The sequence below is a fragment of the Cheilinus undulatus genome, linkage group 22 (genome assembly GCF_018320785.1).
Source record: "Cheilinus undulatus linkage group 22, ASM1832078v1, whole genome shotgun sequence".
Lineage (NCBI taxonomy): Eukaryota > Metazoa > Chordata > Actinopteri > Labriformes > Labridae > Cheilinus > Cheilinus undulatus.
This window is the reverse complement of record NC_054886.1, coordinates 1,626,615-1,646,233: the sequence shown is the minus strand read 5'-3', so window position 1 is coordinate 1,646,233 and position 19,619 is coordinate 1,626,615. Positions and strand designations below refer to the sequence as shown.

Genomic DNA, 19,619 nt, shown 5'->3' with positions numbered 1-19,619 from the left:
TAGTCATAACAGATCTATTTTTGTTAGTCTCAGTCTAGTTTTTGTCATGGAAAAAAGGCTGTCAGCAAATAGTTTTGGTCGACGAAATTAACACTGTCTGGCAGGCCTTCTTATTCCAGTTTTTGCCAACTTAAACTTGAAGAAAAAACTAAAACTTTGAGAAACTTTGGGAATTGTTAAAGAGAGAGAATTTAGCAATATGTCTTATTTGAAAGTAAGGCATGGGCAATGGTTAACATTAGACATGGACCTTATGCATCAGGCCAGTAACTGTGTTCAATATAAGCCCTTTAAAATTTAAATAACAAGTTGATATAGACAACTTTGTATGAAAAGTTACACTTTAATTTCTGAATACACTGGTACACAAAAGTACGCGTGTGCAGCAAATACTGATTTTTCGTTTAAAGAATAACAACTAGGGATGCCAATATTGGATTTTTGCCAATATGCCGATATTTATAGATTCATTTTAGCCGATACCAATAATTAAATATGTTTTACATAACTTAAAATTCTGTCCTTTTAACACAATTTTAGGTTTGAGGATGAAAAAAGAAAAACTTTTTCTTAAGACACACTTTAACCAATTAAAGCCTGAATACACAAATTATAGCAAGAAAATTCTAATTTTTTGGAACTAAAATGTTTATTTATCCTTCTTCTAAAATCCAAATTTCCATAAAATGTAACATATATATTTTTGTATCTCATTAGGTACATTAGGTGTTTTTGGTAACTGATTACACACTTGTGGGCATTTTTTATCATTTTTTAGATTGTATTAAAGTATGTATCAAAAATGATACAACAGGCTTTAACGGGTTAAAGTTTAAAAACTGAGAATAAAAAAGAAAAAGTTCCTAACTTACATAGGTCTGTTGGTTCAACCTAAAACTCCACTCATTTATTATATATGGCAAAATCTTACAGATGATATATGCTGATATGCACGGCCAAAATATCGGATGTAAATATCAGCCAAAATTTTGATATCTGCCGATACCGATATTTGGCCGATAATATCGCGCATCCCTATTAATAACCAAACATTTTATGCAGGTGTTCTGCACAATTTTGACTAGTTAAATTGCCATGAATAGCAGGTACTTCTCAATTAGCAGAATGTCCCCCCAAAAATCACAAAATTTAGTACCCATCAACACAAAAATCGAGCTCAACATGATTGCAAAAAGGCGATAAATTAGTCATGCGACAAACATGCTGGAGTCAACAAACACTGAGAGGTCAATTAAGTTACAATGCAATGACCTCTAATTTGCGTGTGCTTGTACATTTTTAATAATTATCAATATTTATTATTAGGATAATTGTAATCGCAACGCACGTTCGCTGCTAAGATATAACTATTTATTACGGTCAAAGGGATTCAAATAACAGCCTACTTTAGCAGAAGCATTTTCAGCATGCAAGCTGCTAATGAGGCTTCAATCTAAAATAAAAAATACGATCTCTGAAAGGCATAATATTTAACAGTTTTAAACTAACACAGTAAAGATAGGTGGTATATAAGTAATGCGGCCGCTTACATTGCCGTATATGTGCAGTATAAAAATACTGGATTTGTATAGGTGCTCATTTTAGGCAGGTAAAAACGTGGCGGGTCCTGTTTTAAACACTGGGGATGTAGGCGTTAATGCGAATCCTAACTCCGTAATTAATATCAGCACATTTGTAACTTCAAAAAAAAAAAGAGAGCCATGCTAAATAGTCTGGATGGCTAACATATCGACAGAATATTACGACCAGGCTTGAGCTAACGTCAGTGGCTCCGAGCTAACGCTGCTCTGGCGTGTACATTGTTCGCCTTTCAGGCTAATTTAGACGGATACGTTAGCGGGGAAATGGCGTTTCGGTATTTGTTGCAACAATATTTGCCCCACGGCACCACGATTCCGTTGCAAAACTGAGATGGGTCGTTTAACTTGCTACATAAGCTTGCGAACGGTGTCTTTTATCGCAGAGGCCTTTGCTTGAGGGTTCAAATGACACCAAATATGATGGCGGAGGGGGCGGAGTGTTGGAATCAGACTCCCCGGCCTGCTCCGCCAATGTGCGGACGACCACCTCCATTCCGTTGTCGGTGTTAAGCTAGGGCTAGCGCAATGTAAACAAAACAAACACTATGATGGAAACAAAGGACACTCGTCTGTACAATAACTCGAAAAAAAACGCGGTGGAAATGCTTTTCACACTCAAGTTAAATCCATGCCATCTGAGCTGCAAGAGCGGAGGTTAGCTCGTTAGCACACTAGCCAGCTAGCTGTAAAGAGGAACCATGGCTTACCTTCACTGTTTATAGCTACCAGACTGGATGTCTGCACGGCGTCTCTACAGCCAATATAACGAATGCATTGGTCTCTTTAAACACTGTAAACGTATTCATTCGACAGAATCGTACTTTCAGAAAGTCGCGCTCTGTATTTTATTTATTATTTTTCCCCCTCGCCTCCAACGGTCGCAGCTGCGTATCAGTATGTGTCTGCTGGCTCCTAGTCGCTGCTCCTCTTGTTGTTTGTGTTTCGGAAACATGGCCGTCCGTGTGATACCACGTGACTGGACACTGACAAGCGGCTAACCAATGTTGTAGCAGGGCAAACACACCCCTATTTACTAGCATGGACACTGGTGTGTACGGCACTTTGCAACGGCATGTTCATATGCAGAATATGTTTAGTGGGTAAGATAATTAGCCAACAAGCTGGGAGCGAAGACAACTTTAGCATGGAGGAGGTACATCGACAACAAATGACTCAAAATTAGCGAGGCAGCAACGTGGGATTCCAGAAAGACGACACTAATCCAGGGAAGTGTTGTTAGATACAGTGTGCAGTCAGAACAGTCGTGTTTAGATAACATAGTGGTATAATGTGAGCATTTTACTACAACTATCCTTCGATTGTATCTGGGAAAAACCAGCAGGCCGTGTAGAGCGGCACTATCTCAATGAACCTGCGCAATATTACTGTGGACGGCTACATTAGACACTAGATGGCGCTGTTGATAGATGCATACACACTTACATCAGCGTTACTCAACCCTGCTCAGCCAAAGAGCCAAATAGTTGAAAAATACCTTTGCAAGAGCCACAATCCAAGTGGTGAAATGTGGGTGAAAGTGGCCATAAAAATTAGTCAAAGCAGGCAAAATAGGTGAAAAAGATGCAAATAAAAGTGGCCAAAAATGGGTGGACAGGGGTTAAATAGGCAGAAAACGGCAAAAACTGGGTGAAACGTGACAAAAATGTGGAGAAAAAATGGGGGAAATGAGTGACACATGACAAATAATGGCTTACAGGTGGCAATAGTGATATAAAAGCGACAAAAAAAGTGTGTGAAAAGTGACTAGGATTGGCATAAAGCAGCAAAAAGGTGGGGGAAATGAGTGAAAGGTAACTAAAATTGTCAAAAAGCAGCAAAAATGTGGAGAGGAAATGAGGAAAAAATGATTAAAATTGCCAAAAAGGTGGGGGAAATGAGTGAAAAGTGACTTAAATTGGCAAAAAGGTGGGGGAAATGAGTGAAAAGTGACTAAAATTGGCAGAAAGAAGCAAAAAAGGTGTGAGAAAATGAGTGAAAAGTAACTAAAATTGGCAAAAAGCAGCAAAAAGGTCGAGGACAATGAGTGAAGAGTGAATAAAATTGGCAAAAAGCAGCAGAAAGGTGGGGGAAATAAGTGAAAAGTAACTAAATTGTCAAAAAGCAGCAAAAATGTGGAGGGGAAATGAGGAAAAAATTATTAAAATTGCCAAAAAGGTGGGGGAAATGAGTGAAAAGTAACTAAAATTGGCAAAATGGTGGAAGGAAAATTAGTGAAAATAACTAAAATGTCAAAGAGCAGCAAAAGGGTGGGGGAAAATGAATATAAAGTGACTAGAATTGGCAAAAAGCAGCAAAAAGGTGGAGGAAAATGAGTGAAAAGTGACTAAAATTGGCAAAAAGCAGCAAAAAGGTGGAAAAATGAGTGAAAAGTGACTTAAATTGGCAAAAAGCAGCAAAAATGTGGAGGGGAAATGAGGAAAAAAATGATTAAAATTGGCAAAAAGGTGGGGGAAAATGAGTGAAAAGTGACTAAAATTGGCAAAAAGGAGGAAAACGAGTGTAAAGTCACTAAAACTGGCAGCAAGAAGCAAAAAAGGTGGGAGAAAATGAGTTAAAAGTAACTAAAATTGGCAAAAAACAGCAAAAAGGCCGAGGACAATGAGTGAAGAGTGACTAAAATTGGCAAAAAGCAGCAGAAACGTGGGGGAAATGAGTGAAAATGACTAAAATTGTCAAAAAGCAGCAGAAATGTGGAGGGGAGATGAGGAAAAAATGATTAAAATTGGCAAAAGGTGGGGGAAATGAGTGAAAAGTGACTAAAATTGGCAAAAAGCAGCAAAAAGGTGGGGGAAATGAGTGAAAAGTGACTAAAATTGTCAAAAAGCAGCAAAACTGTGGAGGGGAGATGAGGAAAAAATGATTAAAATTGGCAAAAAGGTGGGGAAAATGAGTGAAAAGTGACTAAAATTGGCAAAAAGGAGGAAAACGAGTGTAAAGTCACTAAAACTGGCAGCAAGAAGCAAAAAAGGTGGGAGAAAATGAGTTAAAAGTAACTAAAATTGGCAAAAAAACAGCAAAAAGGCCGAGGACAATGAGTGAAGAGTGACTAAAATTGGCAAAAAGCAGCAGAAACGTGGGGGAAATGAGTGAAAATGACTAAAATTGTCAAAAAGCAGCAGAAATGTGGAGGGGAGATGAGGAAAAAATGATTAAAATTGGCAAAAGGTGGGGGAAATGAGTGAAAAGTGACTAAAATTGGCAAAAAGCAGCAAAAAGGTGGGGGAAATGAGTGAAAAGTGACTAAAATTGTCAAAAAGCAGCAAAACTGTGGAGGGGAGATGAGGAAAAAATGATTAAAATTGGCAAAAAGGTGGGGGAAATGAGTGAAAAGTGACTTAAATTGGCAAAAAGGTGGGGGGAAATGAGTGAAAAGTGACTTAAATTGGCAAAAAAGGTGTGAGAAAATGAGTGAAAAGTAACTAAAATTGGCTTAAAGCAGCAAAAAGGTCAAGGACAATGAGTGAAGAGTGACTAAAGTTGGCAAAAATCAGCAGAAAGGTGGGGGAAATAAGTGAAAAGTGACTAAAATTGGCAAAAAGGTGGAAGGAAAATTAGTGAAAATAACTAAAATGTCAAAGAGCAGCAAAAGGGTGGGGGAAAATGAATATAAAGTGACTAGAATTGGCAAAAAGCAGCAAAAAGGTGGAGGAAAATGAGTGAAAAATGACTAAAATTGGCAAAAAGCAGAAAAAAGGTGGAGGACTATGAGTGAAGAGTCACTAAAATTGGCAAAAAGAAGCAATAAGGTGGAGGACAGTGAGTGAAAATGACTAAAATTGGCAAAAAGGTGGGGGAAATTGAGTGACAAGTTACTAAAATCTGCGATAAGCAGCAACAAGGTGGAGGAAAATGAGTGAAAAGTGACTAAAATTGGCAAAAAGGTGGGGAAATGATTGAAAAAAAATTGGCAAAAAGCAGGGGCCCTAAATCTCTAGCTACACCCCTGGCTTGTAGACAAGCCAGGGGCATATATTTTTGTTGAAAAAGCCTGAAAAAGTGATTTTTGCATGATATGTGACCTTTAAATCTTCCAATAAAATAGGTAAAATGATTAATACGTTTTATAGAATATGTTAGGACTAACTCTGTTGCAGCCTGCAACCTTGTGTAGTGTATCTTAGTGCAGCAAACTATGCTGTTTGCAAGGGAGCCTGTTCAGCTAGCTATACCAATAGATCTATCAATATACATATGACTTAAATGTGTCATGCAAAACAGAAATGTGGGCCTTAGAAAAGCTGCTGCTCCTACTTTTTTAACAGGAATTGTTAGGGACATTTTAACCATAAAGAGGTGCATTTTTAGACACATAATGTAATGAAATACTCCTAAATTAAATTGAATGAATTCATTAGACATGTTAGAAGATATGCATGGTTTAACAAAGCTCTTTCAGAGATGTGTGACTGCACAGACACTGCAGGAGAAGATAAGTCAAGTATTCAACCAATCAATCTTCACTGAGCTGCTGCTGCTTTACATACTCAGCCTCTTTGTCCAACAGTCACTACACTTTTCTAGATCATCACAGCATTTAAACACAACACTCCTTGACGCCATATTTAAATTCTATTCATGCTGCTGTTTTGGACCATGTGAAAAGATCTAAACCATGAGGAAATTGCAAGTCTCCAGATTATTTCCCTGTGCTCCGGTTGCGTCATGATGGGCCTGTTTTTGCTCTGCATCCTGTCCTTCGCCCTGCTGACTGCGTCCCCCACGGTGAGTGCCAGTGTGTCAAACAGCTTCAGAGACTGCAGTCATTTCTTCTACGTGCAAACGCCGCCTGCAGAAATAAAGGGAACAAGCCTGAAGAGGATCTGCCAGAAGTATGCAGATGAAGTGCGCTATGCCACGTTGTATGACAGCAGTCGCCGCCTTCCCCTCTACTCAGCCTACATCTTTAAGAAGTCTGACGGGAAGAAAAGGATGAACACGCCATGGATGTATGAGCCACAGGTAGGGAAGACAGCTGATTTGTTGCCACATCATTAAATGTGCATATGTTAGGCTAAATTTGGGCGTCTGATGATTGAACTTTGACCCTTACTGAGGCACAATCTGGAAAACAGGCTCATAAAGGACACAGTAGGCATGCATAGCAATAGATTATGGGTCCAATCCCCTTTCCATCACACATTCATTTCTCTAAATATTTTTCTCTTGGCAAAAAGTGATTTATTTAGTCATTTGATTATGTTTTTGTACTAGATAAGTAATGCATTTTTAATTTACGTCAGCTAAATGTGTAGCAAGCCAGCAGCTGGCTTAGCTAAAGCCCAATAGTCTATGCTTTTATCACAATAACATTAACCTTCAACAGAGCACAATAGTACGGGTTGATCTAATGATGTTTCTCTTCCCTGCAGTTGGTTTCTAATGGCGAGAGTGGCACCATGAGGGCTCTTCCACTCACTGAAGACACCCCCCCTCTCATTGAGGACAACCAGGCTGTGCTGGAGGACTACACAGATGCTGTAGAATACAGACGTTGCCCCCTGAACCCTGACCTGCACCAGTCAGATCCAGATGATAAATCAGCCACATATACTCTCACCAACGTGGTCCCATTGTTCACGAACTTCCTGGAAACTACCTGGAACCCATACCTGAACGTCATCCGCCGTCGCCTCAACAACTTTTGCCACGACAGATCTTTCATGGTGACCGGGGTGACCGTTTCTGGTGCCACAATCAAAAGGGATAAAAGAGACCGCCTGGCAATCCCAAAATACATATGGGTGGCTTACTGCTGCCCACAGTTTGACCGTAACTCTCCATTTGAGGTGAGGTTTATGTTCCCGAGCTATGGAGGCTATGCACTCAATGAGCAAACCGACCAAAAAGTGGTGGAAGTCCCTCTGAAGACTTTGGAAAACTTCCTGAAGAGTCAGATGGACACAGATGGTGGCCTGAATATTTTCAACAAAGGCTGTGTGTCAGAAAACATCTTCAAAAAAAAGAGAGACCTGAATGCTGGATCTTGAGCAACGCTCGCTGATAAAATACACTGTTTGTTTCATGAGTACGAGCACAAATAAAATCTTTAAAGAATCAGTGTTTCTCCTTATATACAAGAGACAACTCAGAAAAACAGCAATGTTAAAGAGATGCTTTATACCAGTGTTACTCAACCCTGCTCAACCAAAGAGCCACTGTTGAAAAACACCTTTGCAAGAGCCACAATCTAAGTGGTGAAAAGTGGGTGAAAGTGGCAATAAAAATAAGTTGAAGCTGGCAAAGTTTATGAAAGATGCAAAAAAAGTGGCCATAATGGGTGGACAGGGGTTAAGTAGGCAGAAAATGGCAAAAACTGGGTGAAAAGTGACCAATAATGTGGAGAAAAAGTGGCAGAAATGGGTGAGACATTACAAAAAAATGGCTTACAGGTGGCAATAATGGCAAACAGCAGCAGAAAGGTGGCAAAAAAATGAGTGAATAGTGACTAAAATTGGCAAAAAGCATTAAAAAGGTAGGGGAAAAAATTAGTGAAACATAACTAAAACTGGCAAAAAGGTGGGGTAAATGAGTGAAAAGTGACTAAAATTGACAAAAAGCATTAGAAATATTGGGGAAAATGAGTGAAACAACTAAAATTGGCAAAAAGCAGCAAAAAGGTGGGAGAAAAATGAGTGAAGAGTGACTAAAATTGGCAAAAAGCGTCAAAAAGGTGGGGGGAAATGAGTGAAAAGTGACTAAAATTGGCAGAAAGCAGCAAGAAGGTAGGGTAAAATGTGAAAAGTGACTAAAGAGGCCCCTTAAATGGGCAAAAAGTGGCAATAAAGGAAAAGATGGGCAAAATATTGCAAATAAGGGCAATGAAAATATACAGACGAAAAATAAAGGTTGACAAATCTGACAATTAAAGCCTGCTGTATAAGTGTGGGACACAAATGACAATGGATAATTCTGAGGTCAAATTTTTCCTTTGTAATGGTTTTTGGGGGGAATCATATTTCAAATTTAGACATAAAAGAGCCACATGTGGTTCTAGAGCCATGCGTTGAGGATCACTGCTTTATACTGAACATGGCATTTAATTTTTAGAATAAGATAAAGCATACCCAGCATTCCCAGCATACAAGACCAGTAAACATACCTGCATAAGATAAAAAAAACAATAGGCCTAAAGTAGCAGAGCCTGAGATAGACTGCTATCTTGTTACATTTGCCATCATAGGATTCATTTATTCATGTCATGTGGCCTTGATTCAGGATTTTAATGTTCAAGAAATGCTCTACCTCATGTTGACATGTTGGATTATGTTGAATATGATTGCTGCTCTTTCATAATAACAGTTATGCTAAACAGATCAAACTTAAGAGTGAAAATATTCTGCAAGCAGAATTTAAGAAAAATGTAATTGACTGCACTTGGCCCCTCTCTGGTATTCTGACCTTTTAAATTGCTTCACAGAATACTCATCCACTCTTTAAAGCTCTTACTGAAGGCACTTCTGCAAATGCTGCTATCTCTTTTTTTCTTTGCAATTTTGGCATAACTCTAATTTTGATGTTGAAGAAGATAAGAACATGAATTAAAGAAATGTACCATTTCTGAAAATTAAGGTTGCCTTGTGTGAAAAGAGGAAAAAAATCACAAACCAGCCAAAAGAAGGTGTTTGTGTATGTTTCTGGATGTTTATTTCTGGATCTTTCCGAGTACAATGGAACGCAGCATGATTGTGCCCAGACTGGGATCAAACCACTTTTCTCCTGCACTGAAGTCAGCGATGTAAGCCAATGATCCAGCTAGCATGCAGCTAGCACACGTCACGTCAGTAACATCTGCCTAGGGAACGTTCAGTCAGGTTCCCCAATCACAGCTGTTCTCCTTTCCTATCCTCTCACTCCCACCTTTCCTTGACCCTGTGATGTTTTTCACTGGGGTTAAGAAAAGTAAACAGGAAAGGACTCAGGAGGTACTTTTTGGACTTTTCCAACTGGCCTCTTGTGTCTATTTCCAGATTGCCACTTCCTGCCCATCCCTACCTGTCTGTGCTTACCTCATATGTTTTACCTGTGTGTAATTGTCTCCCTTGCCCCAGAGTATTGAGTCTTCCCCAGTCCTTTCCTTCCTTGCCAGCTTGTGTTGTCCTTGGTGTCAGATTTCCTCATGTTTTCCAGTCAGATCTTGACCCAGTTTGTGTTTTCTGACCTTGTCTTTTGCCTGCTGATTTGAATACTTTTGCCTGTGCTTCTTTTGATTTTTTGTGCACTAACCCTGCCTGACTAAACAGACTTTGAATTTTGCCTCATTGTTTCAGAGTTTTGCATTTGAGCCCTTTGTTTGGTTAAGTATAGCAGAGACAGGCCAACAAAGGCTGGAAAAGTAAAAACATTCCACAATGAAAGACATTAAATATTCCACCATCTTCATAATATCGTCAAAAGATTCAGAGAATCTGGGTAATCTGTGTTTTCAAGGGACATGGGTGAAGGTCAGTAATGGATGCATGTGATCTTCAGTCCCTCAGGCAGCACTGCATTAAAATCAGGTGTGATTCTGTGCTGGAAATCCCTGCACAGGCTCTGAAACACTTCCAAGAATCATTTAGTCACATTTAGAAACACTTAGTCATGCCATCCACAAATGCAAGTTAAAGCTGGATCCTGCAAAGAAGATACCATATTCTCTCATTTTCCCTGGGTCAATGCTTGTTTAAAGTTGACTGAGGCAAAATGGAAAACTGTTCTGTGGACAGATTAATCAAAGTTTGAGTTTTTTTTTTTTAGCTTTTAGTTTCGTAGATTAACGCTAAAACATTTGATGACATTAGACATATGACAAGAATGCAAAAAGAGAAACACATCAAGAGGTTTTAAAGGGGTAGCTCTTCCGTTGGCTGTGGGTGGATCCACTGGTGTGGGAGCTGTGAACTGTTTTGCATACTCAATATTGATAACAAAGTGCTAAACCTACATGGCTGTTTTACCAAACTCAATGGGCAGATATAGAGACACAGCCAACGTTTGTAGCTGCAGACAGACGGATTTAACCAGTAACATCTCACAGGAGTTTCACCAAAGCCCCGGTGATTATGGCATTCTGGGTGAAGATGGTTTTCCTTGCTGTCAGCATGATATCATCAGCTGTTAGAGGGAGAGTGGAGACAGAGCTGTCTCCAGAGTGCAGAGAATTCCTCTACATGGGAACACCACCGACTGGAGTGCATCACCAGTCCCTCAAGTTCATTTGTCAACATTACAACAAGAAGCCTCGCTATGTGACACTGTACAACATCGTGGACCACGTACCTGTCTACTCTGCCTACACTTTCAAACGCTCAGAGGGGGGGAAGTGTGTGGATGTCCCGTGGATGTACGAACCTCAGGTAAAGGAAAAGTAATGTGGTGCTTAAAAATCATAACCTCTCTGTTATTCCCACTGGCTTTGTCTGTTTGCCCACAGTTATCCACATCTTTCGACACAGATGAGATGCAGCCTTTCCCAAGCGGGTACATGCACATGAATTTTGAAGATGCCCAGGCTGTTCTAGAAGATTACACCAACGCCATCCATTACGAGCGTGGTACTCTCAACCCAGATGAGCATCAAGATGAACTAGATGACAAGGCCTCCACCTACACCCTCACCAACGTGGTTCCCATGGTTCCAGACTTTAACATCAGAGTTTGGTACGAACAGGAGCATGTTGTCCGCAAGCGGCTCAACAATTACTGCCGTGGAACAGCTTACATTGTCACAGGTATCACCACCTCAGGGAAGATGATTCGTCGGCTAAACATGAACCGCATTGCAGTGCCCAAGCACGTGTGGTCAGCGTATTGCTGTGTCGACTACGACCACAACACACCCTATAATGAGCGCTTTAAATTCCCATCTTTCGCTCATTACGGACTCAATGAGCACAACAATGAGGTGACGGAGGTCTCCGTCCAAGAACTGACAGCGTTCCTTCGGAGGACAACATATGTCAATCAGAACTTTCAAATTTTTGTGCATGACTGTGTCCCACCAGCATCTAGTAAATCCAAATAGGCAGACATTTATCAGCAGGTTACGTCGTAACTATCACTGCATTTTCCATTTCTTCTCCTGCCTTAGGTCTTTTAGATTTTGATTTACCTGGTTGTAGCATCCTGTGCTTGTCAGTAAGATCTCAGAGAGTCTAAGAGCAAAATACCAGGAGATTACAAGCTTAATGCTTAATGCTATTCCTGGAAAATGTCAAATGCAATATATAGTACAACTATTCACAACATGCAACTATCTTGGTTACGTAATTAAACATAAAGGTTGTATTATGCGTATCAATGCACACTGAAAATCTAAATTGTTCAACAGATCTCTCAACTCAACTTCACAAACATGAAGAAATGGCCTTCCTTTATTTGACATGAAGTAATAAAGTTATTTAAACTGTTATCAAACTGTTTGGTGTCTTTTTTGACACATTTAATTATGTATTTATTAGCATATGAATGGTTTATGATGAATATGACGATTAACCCCAAATTCCAAAAAAAGTTGGGATGCTATGTAAAATGAAAATAAAAAACTGATGATTTGCAAACCTCCCATATTTTACATAACATAAACAACATATCAGATTTTAAAATTGAGACATTCTACCATTTCATGTAAAATATCGGCTCATAGAAGAATGTGTTGCATCTATTCTGGTTAACTGGTAACAGCTCAGTATGAATGGGTATAGAAGGCGCATTAGGACAGGCAGATTCTCTCAGAAGTAAAGACGGACAGAGTTTCACTTATCTGCAAGAACTGCATCTAAAAATTATAGAACCATTTCAGAAAATCTCTCTGAATACCCCACCATTTACAGTAGGCTATATAATATCATTAAATAAATTAGAAAATCTAGAGAAACCTTTGTGCACAAAGGAAAAGGTGAAAGGTCAATGTTGGATGCTTGTGATCTCAGGCCCTCAGGCAGCACTGCATTAAAAACAGGCATGAATCTACCTCAGTGGCTCAGAAATACTCCTATCCATAAATGCAAATAGAAGTTGTGTATATATAAATGGACTGAGGCGTGTGTAAAACTGTTCTGTGGTCATTTGCATCAAACTGTGAAATTATATTTTGAAACCACAGACACCATGTCTCAAAGACTAAAGGGGAGAGGGGCCATCCAGCTTGTTATCAAAGCACAGTTCAAAGCCTACGTCTCTGATGGTATGGGGTTGCTTTAAATGGTAAATGGACTTTCTTTTCTTTTGGCAAAAAAGGGTTAACTTGGAAAGAAAAAATAGGCAAATATTGGCAGAAATTGGTTAAACTAGCAAAAATGGGCATATCAAATTGTGAAATATGGTTAAAATGGGAAAAACTGGGCATAAAAGTGGTATAAAGGGGTTAATAGTGGCAAGGTTGAGAACCCCTGTGCTACACAATGGTAAACATGGCCCTTACTTTTTCTAGATGTGTTGCTGCCATTAAATTCAACATGTGCTGATATTTTTCTTGAAATGCCAAATGTCTAATTTTCAACATCAGGTATGTTGTTTCTGTTCTATTGTGAATAAAATATGGATTTATGAGACTTGCAGAATTATTGCTTTCTGTTTTATTTTCATTTTACACAGCGCCCCAACATTTTAGAATTGGTGTTGTAAAAGAAGTTTCACCTTTAAAGGAAAACTGACAGCCTTCTTTCACTAGGGTTACAGGAGTCAGGGCTTTAATGTTACAGGTGTCACTTTACATCTGCATGATTTCCCTTTCCAAAGTAAAATAATTCTATGCAGTATTTTGGTACCAGGAATGACATGATCTAGATCAGTGATACTCAACTTGTGGCTCTTTTATGTCTTAACTTTAAATATTATTCTCCAGAAAACCTTCAAAAGGAAAATTTTACCTTAGAAATTCTCCATTACAAGCCACATTAATCAGTTTGTTTCCCACACTTACACAGCAGGCTTTAATTGTCATACTTAACTGTCAGCCACTTGATTGTCTGCTTATTTCCACTGCCCTTAACTGCAATTTTTTGCTACTTTAATTCAATTTTTACTGCTTTAAGCCTATTTTTTTTTAGCCCTTATAGCCCATTTAAGCTGCCTTTTGCAATTAAATGCCACTTATTTCCCATTTTTGCCCATTAAAGTCTGATTATTGCTCATTTGAGTCACTTTTCACTCATTTTTCTCCACGTTTTTACCACTTTAGAACCATTTTTGCAATCTATAACTAATTTTTTGCCATTTGTCACCCATTTTTGCCACTTTCTGCCCTTTATTGCCACTTTTCTCCCAGTGTTTGCTGCTTTAAGCCCATTTTTGCCACTTCTTTTTGTCACTTTTCTCCCATTTTTGACACTTTCATCCTGCTTTTTGCATTTTTTTGCCACTTCTCACCAAATGAAGCTGCCTTTTGCAATTAAATGCCACTTTTGCCCATTTTACCCACCTTTTTTCTGATTTTTGCCCATTTAAGTCAATTTTCACTCATTTTTTACAACGTTTTTGCCACTTTAACTTTTTATTTGGTCACTTTCCATCCATTTTTGCCACTTTTCTCCTAGTGTTTGCCGCTTTGTGACCATTTTTGCCACCTTTAACTAACTTTAACTGCCACTTTACACCATGATTGTGACTTTTGCAGATGTGTTGATCAGGGTTGAGTAACACTTGAATGGATAAAATTCTCAAACTAGACCTTGTGAAATACAGAAAACGTCTTTGTCTTTATATGGGGGCAACAAAATTATGGCAGAGGATGATATATAAAGTGTATTTACTAATCTCATTCATATATTTTAACAGCGGCAGCACTTAGGTTTTTGCATCTTGGGACCTTGCATGTCTGCACACAAGGGCACCTCGATGTGTGACTGCAGGACCTCCTGATTCAGAGACAACACATTCTTACTTTCATTCCCTCTGTGTATCTGCTTCAGTAGAAGGTGGTTTAAAAATTAAATATGAATTCTAAATGCCATTACACTCTATTTGAGTGGAAGGTGCTATTTTAGAGAATGATCATCTAATTTTTCCCTGCAGATCAGTGCTATAAAACACTCTCCTTTCTAGATAACATTCACCGTTGTGAATTGCTGCCATAAGCACTCACGGCATTTTGAATATATGGAAAAGACTTTACAATGGCAGATCTGTGAGCTCATAGTAGAGATGAGGCAGAGGCTGTACTTTTATACTACAGCTGATGAATTACAGGTTAGAAGGGAGCATATGAGCAGATATATAGGAGTCTTAAAGGACATAGAAGTAGAGGTAAAGAGTTTACATGATGATGCCTACTTGGGGAAAGTGTGCCTATCACCTGGTGGCTGTCATGACCGTGCTGAGCTTCGTGGTTCTTCAGGGGGCCCAGGCCGGAGTGGTGGAGGATTTTAACCATGCAGAGCGCTGCAAGGACTCTCTGTACATGGGCACCCCACCCCGAGGCTACCTCAGCTACTCTTTCAAGAAGATCTGCCAGAAGTATGAGGATAAACCCCGCTACGTCACCCTGTACGACTCTCACAAACACATCCCTATCTACTCTGCCTACACCTTCAAGAAGTCAGACGGGGAGAAGACGGTGGACTTTCCTTGGATGTTTGAGCCACAGGTGAGAGTTGAGCTTATTCTATGTGTAAATGTTGAATAGATGAACAACAGGTGTGCTTTGGGTAGGGACGTTCAATTTCATTGTCATAATACTAGTACAGATAATAACACAAAATGCACGTGGTATGAACATTTCTGCCTATATGTCAAGTCAATATAATGGCCATACACATCAGCAGGAATCAGCATTAATACACCTTTCTTGATCCTCACTCCTTAAACACTGTAGTAGATTTTAAAGGGATAGTTCACTATTTTTGAAGATGTGTTATATGAGGTATGTAGCAGTAGTGGTGGCATTATAGTTGCTGTAAACATGTGAAAACACTGAGATCTACATGTGACTGAATTCTGGCTTTAGACTGTTAGAAAGTTTTTTCACCTCTTTCCTGGCTTGATTTCATGTGGGTGGGGCCAATATGTGGGCTCATGATGTCACGAGCCTACAATAGGGAATGACCCCGCCCCTCTAACGCTACAATCTAAAATCACAGAGCAGTTCATCTCAGTCCAGTCTGTTGTTAGCTGATGTCACTGCCTTTATTGGAAGTTAACAGTCAGTTAAATGCTGTTTGTCTGCTCATTGTGAGGTAAATTTACCAAATCTCTCAGCCACAGTGGTCAATGAATCATCAACAGACTTTGTCTCTTCTTCTAAGGTCAACAAAAGGCCAAGAGGCAAGCAAAATGGTTTGAGTGCTTTTCTCAATTCAGACTGTAGCATTTTATTAATCTGAGAGGACTGAATTTCTCCAGAGTGGGCGTGGCTTCAGCTCAGTCAACAGGCATGCTCACACCATCCTAGAGCGGATTTTACTGCCACATTTTTCATGGTTTGAATGGTTTGAAGCTTAATTTTATAAACTCAGAGAAGGTTTATTCGACTGAAATTCGACCTTGGGGTTCATAACACAGCGACCTGTCATACAGCAAACCTAAATACTGATTCATTTTCACTTTACAGCTGTGTTACTCAACCCTGCTCAACCAAAGAGCCAGATTGCTGAAAAATACCTTTGCAAGAGCCTCAATCTAAGTGGTGAAAATTGGCAATACAATTAAGTTTAATCTGGCAAAAACAGGTGAAAAAGTCGCAAAAAGTGGCCAAAAAGGGTGAAAAGGGGTAAAGAAGGCAGAAAATGGCAGGCTGAGTGAAAAGTGACCAAAAATGTGGAGAAGAAATGGCAAAATTGGTGAGATGTGACCAAAAACGACTTACAGGCTGCAATAATGGTGAAAACGTGGCAAAATGTGGCAAAAAATGATCGAGGGGGGGTCAGAAAAAGTGACATGTAATGGAAAAAAGCATCTTAAATGGGTTAAAAGTGGCCAAAAAAAAGGGAAAAAAAAATGCCATTTGCAAAAAGCAGGATTAAAGTGGTAAAAAGGAGGAATAAAGGTCAAAAATATGAAAATAAGGGCAATGAAAATATACTGACAACAAAGGGTTGACAATTAAAGCCTGCTGTATAAGTGTGGGAAACAAATTGCAATGGATAATCCTGAGGACAAAGTTTCCCTGTTTTGTGTTTTTCCGGGGGAATAATATTTCAAATTTAGACATAAAAGAGCCACATGTGGTTCTAGAGCCATGCATTGAGTATCACCCCTTTACAGGGTCTTTAAGTCTAATGCTACTGCTGCTACAGCTCATCTTCAAAAAAAAGTGAAATATCCCTTTAAGGGCTGAAGCTTTAAGTCTGAACTACAGCTGGTTTATTGTTTTATTGTACAGCGCTTGAAAAGAGCAGTTTTGTGTTATTTCGAATACTCTGAAAGGATCGTCTCAGGACATCACCCTGAAATCTTCTGCTTAATGAGGAAAACTGATTTGAAAGTTTAATCTGCATTAAAAAAAAAAGTGGCATATTGTTATTCTGTGCACTCTAAAGCTCACTGTCTGCAGGTTGTTAAAGCGCTGCTAAAAAGAAACTGTCCTTGGTTTTATTGTCACTGCTAGAAATATGTTTTGCCAATAATGTACAATTAAAGCAAACAGACTTTCACAATAGGAGGCCAATTCAAACAGGAGAGACTTGGTGTTCTTTACAACCACAAAAAATGTGTTTATATATCAGTATCACTATCTGCTAGCATGATTCTGGAAACATCAGCTATCAGATATCTGCAAAACCAAATACTGTGCATTTATTGTTTACGTCTATGTTTCAGAAATGCACGTACACAGTGCTGTTTGATAGTTTCATTACATGCTATATCTATTAACATACATTTATTGTGAAATCCACTGTGTTCTCTGACAAATACAACCTATTTTGCATAATTAGCAGTGTAAACAGCTACTGCAATTGCTACAGACAACTATACAATGTTGAAATAAGCTACTTGAATGGTTTTTCAGATGCTGTTTCATTGACTTTACATTACATTAATGCAAATATACATTTGCAAGTAAGTGTTTTGTGAATGTCTTAAATGAAGGCAAACTATTTCTACTTGCCCTTTCACATGTCACCTGCACTTACCTTTCCGTCTCTCTTATAGCTGGCATCAGAGAAGAGCAGCAGTAACATGGAGCCCTTCCCCCAGTCTGCAAGCATGCACATGAACTTTGAGGACACTCAGGCAGTCCTGGAGGACTACGCTGATGTGGTTCAGTATGAACGTGGCCAGCTAAACCCTGACGAGCATCAGTCTGACCCTCTGGACAAAGCTTCCACCTACAGTTTGACGAACGTGGTTCCCCAGATTAGAGAGTTTAACATGGGCCCCTGGGCAGAACACCAGGACATCATCCGCAAACGTCTCAACAATTATTGCCGTGGCAAAGCCTTTGTGGTCACTGGAGTCACCACCTCCGGGCACACAATTCGCCGCAACAACCTTGACCGGGTGGCGGTACCGGAGTACATGTGGTCGGCCTACTGCTGCACCGAGTTTGACCAAAATGCACCATACTTTGTCCGCTACAAGTTCCCTGTGTTTGGAGCTTATGGGTTAAATGATCGAGTCAACAATCAGATGGTGGAAGTTCCTCTCAAGAACCTGGAAAAGTTTCTCAAAGGGAGGATGAATGTGGATAAGAATTTTCAGATTTTTTACAATGATTGTGTGCCAGACAACTGAGGAACAGAGCGCATGGCCTTTGTTTTAAGTTGGGTTTTAGGTTTACCACTAAAAAGGCTTGGGTGTTTTTAATTTTCATTTCAAAATATGTGAAAGTTAGACGTGTGGTAAACTACCGTATCTGTTATAATTGGTGCATTGGTGCATTATATATTCCAGCAATAAAATAGAAATTGATTGGAGTCCTTCTGGTTACTTCTTTAGTTTATCCACATATTCATGATCTGATCTGTGAATTGTTTAAAACAGTGATACTCTATGTGTGGCTCTTTTATGTCTAAATTTCAAATATGGTTTCCCTGAAAAACCATAAAAAAGGGAAACTTTGACCTCAGAATTAACCATTGTGATTTGTTTCCCACACTTAAACAGCAGGCTTTAACTGTCAAATTTAATTGTCAACATTTATTTTTTGCCCGTATATTTTTGTTGCCCTTATTTCTTGCTTTTCGCAAATTGCATTTTTTTCCTTTTTTTGCCACTTTTTGCCCATTTAAGGTGCCTCTTGCCATTACATGTCACTTTTCCCATTTGCCCCTGCTGTGATTGAGTCTGAGACCCCTGCTCTAAAAGGTCAAACTATGGGATTATGAAGTCAAAGTTAGGAGTTGAAAATATGAGGAAAAATACAAAATAATTAGTTAAAATGGTCAGAAGTTTTAAATGATTAATCTAAAAGCTCTAAATATTGTATTAGAGGTCAAAATTATGAGTTGAAGTGCTCAAAGTATGAAATTTAAAGTCAAAATCTCAATTTTTGAGTCCTTATTGTGAGATGCAAAATTGAAAATAGGAAATGAAAACACAATTTCTTTTTCCACATTCCTGACTTCTTATCCAAATATTTTTACTCCTTACTTTTTCAGATTTTGTGATTTAACAGGGATATCTTAAATCATCAAGGATAAGTTCACATTTTTATACTTGAAGAAATCTGCAGACCTCAGACTGATGGGCCAGTTAGAACAGAAACATGAGATCATCTTGCGGGTCGGATTTGAGTCCCGGGCCTTGAGTTTGACACCCCTGTCTTAGTCTCATCCTTTTTATCAAACAGTACCAAGACAAGCTAACTGGCTTCTTTTTAGCCGAAGGCTAATGTGTCAACTAGTGCAATAAAGCTGTATTCACTATTCGCACAGGAGACCGCACCCCCCAATCCACTGAATTGTGTTGAAAGCAGGTAACCAGGATGCTCTGTGATAATAGAGTGGACCCCGTTCTCCCAGTGGAGAGTTACTTTGGCTATACAAATAATGCCTGCAACAGCTGTAAAAATGATAGTACAAATAAATAAGTTAGTGGTTTCTGCAACAGATGTCCTCCAGCTGAAGTCTTTTTCGCTCA

At 39.2% G+C, this 19,619-nt stretch overlaps 4 protein-coding genes across 6 annotated transcripts in view; 3 read left to right on the top strand and 1 right to left on the bottom strand.

Moving 5' to 3' along the window:
• Nucleotides 1-2,539, bottom strand: part of gigyf1a (GRB10 interacting GYF protein 1a) — a 29,738-nt gene extending 27,199 nt beyond the window's left edge. For all 3 annotated transcript variants that reach the window (XM_041778857.1, XM_041778858.1, XM_041778860.1), the window contains exon 1: nucleotides 2,309-2,539. The gene's annotated coding sequence lies outside the window, so the exon portion shown is untranslated. The remainder of the gene's footprint in view (nucleotides 1-2,308) is intronic.
• A 3,512-nt stretch (nucleotides 2,540-6,051) lies between these two features.
• On the top strand, nucleotides 6,052-7,609 carry LOC121504928 (endonuclease domain-containing 1 protein-like). Its single transcript, XM_041780036.1, has 2 exons — nucleotides 6,052-6,581; nucleotides 6,992-7,609. Exons 1-2 carry the CDS (start codon nucleotides 6,285-6,287, stop codon nucleotides 7,607-7,609), a joined length of 915 nt encoding a protein of 304 aa, XP_041635970.1. The 5' UTR covers nucleotides 6,052-6,284.
• Nucleotides 7,610-10,663: 3,054 nt separating this feature from the next.
• LOC121504926 (endonuclease domain-containing 1 protein-like) lies at nucleotides 10,664-11,625 on the top strand. Its single transcript, XM_041780034.1, has 2 exons — nucleotides 10,664-10,957; nucleotides 11,035-11,625. Exons 1-2 carry the CDS (start codon nucleotides 10,664-10,666, stop codon nucleotides 11,623-11,625), a joined length of 885 nt encoding a protein of 294 aa, XP_041635968.1.
• A 3,237-nt stretch (nucleotides 11,626-14,862) lies between these two features.
• On the top strand, nucleotides 14,863-18,272 carry si:dkey-85k7.10 (endonuclease domain-containing 1 protein). Its single transcript, XM_041780033.1, has 2 exons — nucleotides 14,863-15,186; nucleotides 17,691-18,272. The coding sequence occupies exons 1-2, from the start codon at nucleotides 14,863-14,865 to the stop codon at nucleotides 18,270-18,272; spliced, it is 906 nt and encodes a 301-aa protein (XP_041635967.1).
• The last annotated feature ends 1,347 nt before the right edge of the window (nucleotides 18,273-19,619 follow it).